General features: G+C 34.7%; 1 protein-coding gene across 1 annotated transcript in view; it reads right to left on the bottom strand.

Moving 5' to 3' along the window:
* LOC123316815 overlaps positions 1-9269 on the bottom strand; it is a 32108-nt gene extending 22839 nt beyond the window's left edge. The window contains exon 1 of the mRNA XM_044903056.1: positions 8839-9269. Within this exon, the coding sequence (XP_044758991.1) occupies positions 8839-9014 (176 nt within the window). The 5' untranslated portion in view covers positions 9015-9269. The remainder of the gene's footprint in view (positions 1-8838) is intronic.
* Positions 9270-12084: the final 2815 nt, after the last annotated feature.

The following is a 12084-nucleotide window of genomic DNA, read 5'->3' as shown; positions in this document are numbered from 1 at the left end:
ACATAAGTCGGGATTCTAAACCTATAACTTTCAAATTGAAAGCAGTCCGATGCTTCGATGAAAATAACAAAACACGCTTGAAAGTTGGGCAATGCCACATTTGCTATTATATAGATCTGAAAAGGAACCAGAAAAAAAAACCGTCGAGAATTTTGTTATCGAAAGTCGTTCTGAAGAATAATGGGAAGTAATATAAAGTATTAGATATATGTTTGAAATAATTTCATTTTGAAAAACGATGATAATTACATTTTCTAAAGTTTCAAATAGACCAAGAATATAAATATCATGTTATTTTATTGGACGAAATTTGATTTTTGTTCCCAATCCTACCAAAAACTATGCTAGAACTTCGTTTTCTATAATATTGATTTAGTAATAAACAAAATCCAATTCTGGATAAGATATTTTCCGTCAAAAACCGTTCATGCTATATCCCAGTTTGGAGGAAAAATCAGTCTGCGAAAATTATAAATATTGGAATATTCCAAAACAAACGCTATATCTGTAGAGGCTCGTAGGCGAAAATTATTCTTAAATATTGAAGCACATTGAAGCACAATTGATGTATTGGGCTATTTCCATCATTTTTGATCCTCCTCTCCAAATAAATGCAGCCATCCATGGCCTGCCTTATTCATAGATTTAAATAGTACATATTCGTTTATGAGGAGCAATCAAATCCCTAGTTTTCCGTTATAATTTGTTGTTGTTTTTGTTATGATTATTTTCCGAGTTTTTTTTTGTATTTATTATTATGCACAAGCTCCATTCACTTTTATTTTAGCACTCGGTTGGCCATAGAAATTAGACACATTCCACTACGTTTAATACCAAAATGTGGGGTTATGACGCTTGTCAAAACATTTTTGGCTTAAATGATCTATTTTGTCCGTTCTACGTAAAAGTCTCAGTAATTACGTATTTTATCAATGTTGAATCACTTCGGAAAATATAGGTGACAAACATAATTAACGTTTCTACAAACTGATTGAAGGCATATCAAATCTAGTTATTTGCATCGAAAATACAAGTTATCAGTTTTTAAATATATTTATTTTTGGTATGGAAGAAAATTGAATTCTTGCACATAATATGCAGTAGCTTGATGGGAAGAGTTAATGTTGGTTATCTTCTTTGGCTAAAGGTTGAACACGTTACATCAGTTGTAGAATTCAAAAAAATCAACCAAGAATGAAATGCATCTGATGCAGTGGTAGGGAATGGGAATCTCTCGAAGGAATTAGGGGATAATTACAAGAATGTTGAATTCTTCAACAAAAAATCATCTAGCAACATGAAAGTCAGAATAATTAAAGGAAGTTTCAAGGCAAAAGGAAATTCATCTTCAAACAAAAATTTCACCAGAATTAACAATTAACAGGACAACTGGCTCGTATTATAATTATATATTTATTGATATGATACATTTACAATGTATAGGGCAAGTCAAATGAAAAATAGAAAAATTAATTTCTGGAACTTTTACTATCTTCTACTTATCTAATCTAATCTACTTATTCATCGAAAATCCTGTAGTCTTTAGTAACTTTTCGCATTCGTTCACCCTAAAATAAAATTCTCAAATGCCAACACTTTTTTGGGTCTCTCAGTAGAAGGAAATTCTTTGCCATCTTCATTCACAATCTTCCTCATTGTGAAAACATTCAGTTGAATAAATCGTTTAGATTCAGATGAAACATTATATAAATTCACTGACATTGAATATGTTCGCTATACCGTCTGATATGTAGATATTAGAATATCAGGGTTACCTACTATTTGAATGAGCGGACCTGAATTCTAAATAGCACTTCCTGAAACCCTGTCTTCTCTCTTTTTCAATCACTTTCGGCATTTTTGTAATATTAGGTTCGGCAAGAGCGTTATGACATTGACGACATTTCATGAGTGCCAAACTACGTTCTAGTTAGGAAAACTACCGAGTGCTAAAATAAAAGTGATTGGAGAATAGATATAACAATTTAGTGATAGTTGAAAATGAATGTTCAATTGTTTCACGTCGATTGAGCTCAGGAAATCCAATACTCCTAAACACCAAAAAAAGTCGCCAATTTTTTGTTAAAATTTTAATACAAAATATCTATACCTATATACAGATTCTCACAACAGAACAGAACAGTTCTCTCGGGGAAAATAATCAATTCAATTGCAATGTAATTAAAACTACATGCCTCATTATTACGATTTATTGAGTTATGTTTCTTCATTTCTCAAAGGAATCGTAAATTCAAGTCTGTTTTTATAATAGCTGTAATATTTTACCGCGAACACGACACGACCAAGTTGAATTCGAAAGGTATAAGTTATAATCCCCTCTTATATCTTGACATTTTGACTTATAACCCGGTATTGGAAATAAAATAATAACTTCGCCCTTCTGCTCATTACTTTTCTGCAGCTACATACATTCCCATATTCTTTCTTACACTCATAAATAACCTCTTAAGGCGCGTATACATCTGAGCAAAATAGCCGAATGAGCACGACGCACCGAATGAGCGTTTATGCGGACAAATTTTCCTTCCGACGCACGAACAGCATGAGCATGTGTTCGGAGCCGCTCCGACCGATGTGTCAGTTCAGTGTTTACGAACGTGAACGATGGAAACTTAGAAAAAAGGAATCATTCTATGTTCTAAGGATGGAAAACTTGGGTGGTGCCAGTGCCTCTTTCATAATTCTGTACGAGTTGCTAAAGAAGAAGAGACGACAGCGTACTAGATGGTTTTATCAATTATATCTACAAAGAGGTCGAGACCGTAGCCTCAACAGCACTTTTTTTTGCATGACATTCGGAGTGAGGACGGCAAAATTGGGCGGTTTTCATACTATTTTATTGAATTCAACTACGTTTCTTGGGAGAAATCTATAAATAAATGTGTGCGTTCGGTTCGAGGAAAAGATGTCAACTAAACCCGTCCACACTGAGCACGAATTCTCTTTGATGGACCGACAAATTGCGGATCGGCTCCGCGCCACATGAGCGCGTTCGGTGCGGTGTGTTTTGTCCGTCCACATCTGAATGCTCATTCGGCGCGATGTGCTCATTCGGCTGTTTTGCTCAGATGTGTACGCGGCTTTACAGTTGCAGGGAATCATTTGCATGATATGTGAAGGAGCCGCATCTCTCGTCATAACATTGGGATTTCAGTTGTGAATGCTGGAAATCAGAAGAATAGAAGAAACCATAAATCGTCTGGTTAATCATTGTCCGATTTATAAATTTCAGTCTGGTTTTAGGGCTATACATGCAGTTTTCGAATCTTTTTTGAATTGGGTTGTCAATTTTAGGTCAATCTAACACATAGAACTGAATTTTATTATTTTACCTCTTTCTGCTTTTGTTTTCTCTCTATTCCAGATAAAAGTTTCTGGTATCCGGGAGAAGACTTTCTGGATTATTTTTTTTTTGTTGAAGAAAGGATCAATTTTTGCAGTGCGAGATGCCCTTCAATATAAAATATTTCAGCTTATTTCTTGAACAATTTCATTTCTTACAATGCACTACACTCACGGGGAGAATGAGTTTTTTACCGAGGTTTTTCCCTAAGCTCTTGTATCATAAGTACACCAAATTGTATGGTACCCCGTTTAAGCTAACATCTGCTAAAACTGTATATCATACATATGCTATAATTATGCTTTGAGTTGAAGGGAACTGTCTGGAATTGTTAAAATTGTTTTTTTCGCAGCCTTAGCTAAAAAGCATGCAAGCGTGCAATATATAGTTACGTGATAATTTGTTCTTCTGCTTCAATTACTTCATCTTCCGTTGGGTTTGTGAATAAAGCTGATTTCTCCTTTAGGTTTTTTTTACCAAACTTTAAAATGTGTATGTATTACGGGAACTGTAAGGCCTACAGTAATCATATTCAAATTCATTCTTTGAAAATGAATGGAATTTTCCTCATCGAAAAAGTACTCCTCCATGGTAAAAAACAATAAATCTAAGAAAAGTGCAGTTTTAACGATTTCTTACCAAATCTTGAAAGCTATATCTCAGGAACTTTTGGGCCTAAAGTAATCACATTCAGCTCAACGTTTAATAAATTTGCTTCAAAAATGAATAGAATTGTCTTCGTTGAAAAAGTAGGTACTCCTTTATGGTAGAAAAGGCAAAATTTGAAGAAAGTGCTAATTTTTAGCCGTTTAAACGTTATATGGTGGTGATCTGGAGCGTCACCTAGGTCGAAAAATTCAATTTGACATCTCTGTACGGTCCCATACAATATACAAGAAAAATCCTACTATCCCAAACCCTGTAAGGTGGACCCCTCTTTAATGACATATTTACTTGAATATTGGGCTATTTTTTAATTTCATTAGGCACAACCGAATAATATCAAGAAATTATCGAACAATTTATTGTTAGATTCATTGCGCTGTTTCTATATCGGCTAATGGCAACAATTTATTGATTAATTATAATATATTTCTTTCCTTATTCCACCAAAACTAATCCCAACGGCATCGAGAAAGAATATTAGAGGTTTCTCCAATATTTTAATATCTTTCAATAGGTAAGAGCTGAGAAGCATTTTTTTCGTGTGAATTTTGGAAATATCTTGTGCCATACTTTTTTCAGACAATGTAATATAATATGTAATGCATTCTGTAAAAAAGAACCAGACACGACCATATTATAATAACCCCAAAGTGATGAGTCTGGAGGATTGATAAAATCTCGTATAAATTTGCATATCGATTTTAGGGCCCTTTTTTATCGTGTTCGATTTCGAAACCTAAATACTCAGAATGGTGGCGCATTGTTGGATCAGGAGTAGTGTTTGTTATTTTAGTCTATTTTTATGTTACAACTAGTGTTAAAATTAGAAATTGGGTATTGTTTATTGTCGTATCTATTGCACATGATGAATTCATCTATGTACGAGTACAAAGTAACGACTGTAAAATACTCTGCCTGAAATTCATGGTTGCTTCAGACTTATTTCAGTACCTTCGTGAAATGGAAATGCGGCATATTGTGCTTCAGTAGATGATTTATGATCAGTTTGATAGTATGTTGTAGAAGTAGTGTTTATATGGATCGAGTATAAAATTGGGATCAATTTATCTGGAAAATGTTGAATAGTCTATTTCCGGATCGAATCAGCGGCAAAATTCAAGTAAACTCATGAAACCATAGAATTTTCTCATAGAAAATAAGAGTGTTGATGAAATTAGTTAGCATTTCGTTTCTCAAATAGCAAACATCCTGGAAAAAAAGATGAGGCGATCATTTCCAAGAAAAGATAGGGGATAATTATAAGAATTAATATGTTTCCTTATTGTGAATGTGTCACAAATTCACAGGATTCCTCCTGGCAAAAAAAAATTGGGATCTTCTAATTTCGTGTCGATAGTCTGTGACCAAATTTTGTTGCATTAATCTGGGGACATCCTGTATAATATGTTGATAAGTTAGATTGAAAACTTGTGTAATCATTTCTATACGCAGTGGAACGCGCACAAAAAACTAAGTGGATAATTCAGAAAATATCAGAAAACTATTGGGTATGAAATAAGTTCACTCTTGGACAGAAAAAAAAAACCGGACAAACAAAAAACTTTTTGAGGTGTACATCGATTTTGATCATTTTGTTGTCTATTTGTTGCATATTTCATCTACTTTACCATCTGATGTCGAGTCTGCAGGAATTTCAAAACCTTGTGGAGGTAATTAGTGACGCAATGATATGTCCTTAAGGGGAAGTAATACCTCAAGAACCTCCATACAACACTAGTTCTTGATCTGCGCTTTAAATTTTGTACGTAAAGCCTTGATTTTTTTTAAATGGAAGTTAATGGACGTCTTGATGTCATCGCTTCCCTGTTCTTTCCAATTTAGTTGTTTTTTATGTTAAAAAAATGTTGAACTTTGGTATCTATAAAACTTATCATTTTTCGACAGTTTTTCAACATATTTCGATAAAAATAGCGACGAGGTGACATCGGCGATTCAATTATTTATATATTGCAGAAATTTTCATGGTGATATATATGAAAATTAAGCTGAAATTCAGGAATAACTGAAAAATATTCAATATTCCTAATATTACCTCTCACGTGGTAATTTCTATTTTTCAACTATATAGGTTCGTAATTGAGGTTAATGCTCAAAGATGTGGCACATTTCTGTATTTGAGGTAGCATCCGTAAAGCAACCAATGTCAATCGTCTTGATCTCGAATCGTATGTACTACATCCCCTTATTTAAATGATTTTTTGAAACCTGTCCTTCTCTTTTAACATTTTCCTTCTTAATTCACGTCAGTAGCTCCTTCCTCAAAAGAAAAACGATTTTTCAAAGGGAACTGTGCAACATTAGAACATTAAGAAAGAATAATACCTACTTTTTATCGAGAAACACGGTTATCCTGTTGCGTAGTTTAGTTCTGATTATTCTTTATATAATTCATCTTGTCAGTTATAGTTCAGTGAAATTTTGCAATTACACAAGCAGTGGTCCATGTGGCTACAATTGTGACAGATCATCTCGTTGAGATAAACATCCATCGATTAGACTGGCCTCCAAGTAGCCCCGATCTAAACCCAATTGTGCATGCGTTGGACATGTTAGGGAGGCTTTTTCGCAAACGTGAATCGGAAACCATTCCAGCTCTCAGAACAGCTCTTCTTGAAGAATGGGAAAACGTTCCAGGCAAGTGCCAATAGGGAATACTCCTTCTGACGAAAATGATGTATTTTTTATGAAATATCTTTGAAACGTCACATTTTGAAACCATCATTTCAACCGTTTCCCAAAAACAATTATATTAAGTAATTGAAAATGAAAAATAAAAATGTGTATTTGAAATTTAAAGCGTTTCGTTTCTATTGCACAAGTTGGCAACATCGACTGAGATATGCGTTGATAATAAAGGACAAAAAATACACTATCTTGATGAGATAGACAAAGATGGCTGTCTATGAAGTTTGCGACGAACGAGGAAAGTCGTAAAATTTTATGTGATTTTTATGGCCGGTTGCTGTTCAGGCTCGTCAGTGAGTACGCGCCTTATGATGGCTGCAAATAAACAGCTGTTATTTTATGAACAAGCCATTATTGTTCTTTTTATTTTCTAGTAGGCGCTGTTGCCAAATGTTAAACTGGAAACGAAGCGATTTAAATTTTAAAACCTCATATTTTCAGAATGATTTTGAATAGTTTCCGCAGTGCATTCGAAATATTCATGAATGAAACTCATAATTATTCAGTTTAAACTTGCATTTGCTGTGATAACCCAAATTGAGGAGAATTCCCCATTGTATATTGAAAGCTCTCCTTTCAGGAGAGAGCTATTGAGTTGAATCGGGGAAATTGCAACCTTCAGTTCTACTCTGTATACCATCAAATTCAATTGAAATTCCTGTAAATAGACTAGACATCATGTGATAAACTAGGCTACAAAGAGACAACAAAATGATCAAAATCGAAGCACACCTTATTTCAAAATGAATTCGATGAACATTTTGCTTGTCCGGTTTTTTTATCCAGGTGTGTGATTATACAAAATGTATAAGAATGAAAATTGTTAGACACTTCTTGGATTTAAGGTTTAACTAATTTTCGTTGTGCGGTGATTAAGCATATATAGAATGGTTTTTTTCTTGCTGAAAACTAATGGTTTCTCAATCCACCTTTCAAGAAGCCATTTTTTCTGATTCTATCAAAAGTCGAATTCGCTCCTAAGTAATGCTTAAGGAAAAATCAAACTATTCAACTGTGTTTTGGTAGGTCAAAATTCGAAAACATCCAGAAGGTCAGAGTGCACTGATTATTCGAATAAAAATAACTTGTTCGAAGTCCTGATTTTCACCAATAATCCCAAAAAACAAGTTTATTGTTAACTTCCTCATTTCCTTGGAGAGCATGAAATAGGAAAGAAGTTATTCTGTTCGATTACAGAGTGAAACGGGAGACAATCTTTCAAAGAAATACTTCATATTTTGAATTATCTCAGTATACCTACTTAAAAAAAAAATTTGGTATAAACCTATTCAGAATCGCCTATTTATATGCATATACATATTTTATAAATTTCATTATACAATAGAGAAAGAGTGTTGAACAAACCGATATGCAGAACTACCTAGAGTCTCAAACTGAATAATCTTATAGAAAAATCTTTTTTTTATAATTTTCAGAAATGAATTTTTGAAAGAAGGAGATTCAAAAAACAAATACGATCTCTTAATAGTCTATTCGTCTTATGTCGTAGTAGTCAAGAATGATGAATCGATGTAATTTGATACGAAAACTAATGTCACAGTAACGCTGCTAACAGCTCGTAAATTGTTGCAATTGTAGTTGTTATTTAGTATTCAGTTTCTAAAGTCGTAGTTTCAATTAACTCATTTTGAAGAATGAAAACTGCGGGGAGATAAGAACAAAAATATTGCCTAAAATGTGGAAGATGGGCTCATGAATTACAGAAGAGAAAAACAAATATTGTATACCTACAAATATGAAATACGAAATAATAATGAATGAAGATGAGTTTGGAATTTCTGAAAATATTTTTGAACATTGTAGGTATAATCAAGAATATGAGTAAGCTTCACTGTAGTTGCCGATCAACTGCTTTGTCCATGGTTAAATTGCATTCATTGTACCATTACAAAGAAAGAATCAGAGCTATGTTATCTGAATGAGATCAAATTCTAGAATCCTCTCCTTGAATTTACGAAGAAAAACAATTCTGGAGTTGAGAGATAGACCGCTATTGAAATTTTCTCTAAAAAAAGAGGAACCAGATCAAATGGTAGGATGCGTTCTTGTTAATATTTTCATCACTGACCGTGGAATTGTACCTCTCAAACATTGATATACCGTCTTTAGCAACATAGCTCAAGCCTTGAATAGAAGACACTTCACAATACTCCTTGAACAGTCTTTTAACTCCTTCCCAGAAAGTTCTTTTCTCTGGAGCATCAAGTTTATATTCCTGTGCCTTCATGCCTGCATTTTTTCTATCGTTCAACTCCATCGTTCTTTCTTAATTCATCAACACTCCGAAAACATCGAAGAGGTCACAGTGCACCGATAATTAAAACCAATGTTCTGACAATCGATTCATCGCGTCCGAAGCGGTGATTTGGACTGAGCCTAGAGGATACTCTGATATCTAGCATAATTCACTAGCCGTCGGGAGTATATTTGAGTCTACCTATTCGAGTAGAATCCCGTTATATAGGCCTTGACATCCCACGGGTGCAAAATAAAAAGTAAGGCCTTACATTGTAGCAGTGGCAGCGTTGAAACAGGCTCTGAAAACGTGAGGCAGCAGTCCTATATACCTTCGAACAACTGTGTGACAAATATTGTAGGACCACTAGAATTGCAAAGCATAAACCTTGGTCTGCGCAAAAAGTCTCTAGAGATCGGTGGGTTTGTTTTGCATCATGTTTTCAGAATTGAACTCGATATTTCCAAAATTGTGATCTACAGCTTATCCAACTATCCAAATCATTGAAATCGTTAGGCCAACTACACAAAATGTTCACTGAATTCATTTTGAAATAACTTTTTGAGGTGTGCATTGATGTTGATCATTTTGTTGTCTAGTAGCCTACCTCATCTAGTTTGCAGGAATTTCAACTGAATTTGATGATAAACAGGGTAGAACTGAAAGCTGCAAGTTTTGCTCTGAATTTCTGAACACTCTGTGGAGGTAATTAGTGACGCAATGATGGGTCTGTGAAAGAGTTTCTGAAGCCCGAACTTCTTTTAACATATTCTTGCTCAATTCACGTCAATATAGCTCTTTCCTGAAAAGGAAATACGATTTTTCAAAAGAAAATATGCAATTTATATCATAAACGATAACAGATTAGAACATACAAATAAAATTATGAATAATAAACACATTCTTATATTCTAATATTGAGTATTGCCTCCACGCTCTCTTATCACTGCTTCCATTCGGCGGGGTAAGCTTCTAATACAATTGACAATAGCTTGTTGTGGAACGTTTTCCCTTTTGAAATATTAATGGAAACAACAATTCCGAAGGAATTGTCGTTCCTGTAATGTGAGCTAGTCATGAACTATCATAGGAAGTCCCAGAGAAGTCGAAAAATTCAAGTGCAACTGTAGACCGGTTTCGGGATCATTTTCCCTCGTCAGTACAGTATAGCACTGAATCCCTCGATCGGAGGTTGGTGATCTTATGCGATCTTGGGACGTCGCTTTGAGATATTCTCATCGCGATACGCCACCTGTCACGCAAAGGCTGAACCTAACCTCTCTTTCTCTGCTCGAGGGATTCAGTGCTATACTATACTGACGAGGGAAAATGATTCCGAAACCGGTCTACAGTTGCACTTGAATTTTTCGACTTCTCTGGGACTTCCTATGATAGTTCATGAGTAGCTCACATTACTGGAACGACAATTCCTTCGGAATTGTTGTTTCCATTAATATTTCATTATTCCGATGCCCCCGGTTAGGTGCTTGGAGTACTGTATTACAGTACTCTTTCTTTTTTGTTTTCCCTTTTCTTCAAGAAGAGCTGTTCTGATTGCTGGAATGGTTTCCGGTTGACGGTTGCAATAAGTCTCCCTAACATGTCTCACACATTCTCAATTGGATGTAGATCAGGGCTACGTGGAGGCTAGTATAATCTATGGATGTTCATCTCATCGAGATCTGTTACAATTCTCGCCATATGGGCAAATGCTTGCGCAATTTCTTCTGACCGCATAATAAAAAAAACAGTCCAGTAGATGAATTACATGAACACTAATAATAACGTTGCTACGCAACAGGATAACCGTGTTTCTTGATCAAAAAAGAAGTATTGTTCTTAATATCTTAATGTTATGAATTGCATATACATAGAAGGTTGCTATGCTTGCTTCGACCATTTTTTTTCCCATGAACATAGGCCCGATTCGTTTTCGTTTAGGAGTTACAAGCATTTGAAATTTTTTTTTCATTATTTGATTAATATAAGTATGGCGATAGAAAATATCGTTTGATATGGTAATTGACGTTATTTTAATTATTCATTCTACACTTGTTTCACTGAAGATGGTATCTACAATAACCATAACGAACATGTAACATGTATGGGCACTGCAGAATCCATAGGCCATTAGACAAAGACCATGTCTGCAACGTTTCAGTGTAAACATTTGGGGTGGAATTTTCAACAAAGATTTGATGCCAGTACATATTATAAATGATCGTTGAAATGCAGATTGGTTTGAAATTTTTTGGAGCACAACCTTTTTGGAGCACAACCTTTTTGACTTTGTTGATAACTTAGAGCTCAACATTGTTTGAAATATGTGGTATCAGCAGTCAGCACGATGGTGCACCACCACAAGTAGTCATTTGGCTGAATGAACATTTCCCGAATAAATGGATACGTCAAGGAGGACCAATACAATGGCCACCTCGTTCACCTAATCTAAATCTCTTAGATTTTTATTTATGTGGTCATATGAAGCAGCTTGTTTATCATGTTGAAATCCAATCTCATTAACAATTAGGTACTTGTTAGAATTCAACATGCAGCAAACCAAATACGAAACGACCCAAATCTGATCCGACGAGTAACGGCTTTTTTAGTTCATCGATGTGAAGCTTGCATTCAAGCCGGAGGTGGGCATTTTGGACAATTTTTATAGTCCCAAAATTTCCATTGATTATTATGATTTGAACATAAAAATATGATTTTTCAAATGCTTGTATCTTCTATACAAAAACGAATCGGATATACATAAATGTTCAGAATAAGCACACAGCTATCATCTGTCAAAGTTTGTCATAGAGCTTGTAAAACACTCTGTAGTTCCCTTTGAAAAATCGTATTTCCTTTCAGGCAGGAGCTATTGACGTGAATTAAACAGAAAAATGTTAAGAGAAGATCCGGCTTCAAAAACTCATTTAAAGACCCATCCTTGCGCCACTAATTACTTCCACAGGGTGTTTAGAGATTTCGATGAAATTTCAATTTTCATCAGCAGGTCATGTCGAATCACCTGCCGATTCGACATCAGGTGATGAACTAGATGAAATAAGCTACAAATAGGCAACAGAATGGTCAAAAT

Source organism: Coccinella septempunctata, chromosome 7 (assembly GCF_907165205.1).
Source record: "Coccinella septempunctata chromosome 7, icCocSept1.1, whole genome shotgun sequence".
Classification (NCBI taxonomy): Eukaryota; Metazoa; Arthropoda; class Insecta; order Coleoptera; family Coccinellidae; genus Coccinella; species Coccinella septempunctata.
The sequence above is the reverse complement of the archived record's forward strand: the minus strand, read 5'-3'. Positions and strand labels throughout refer to the sequence as shown.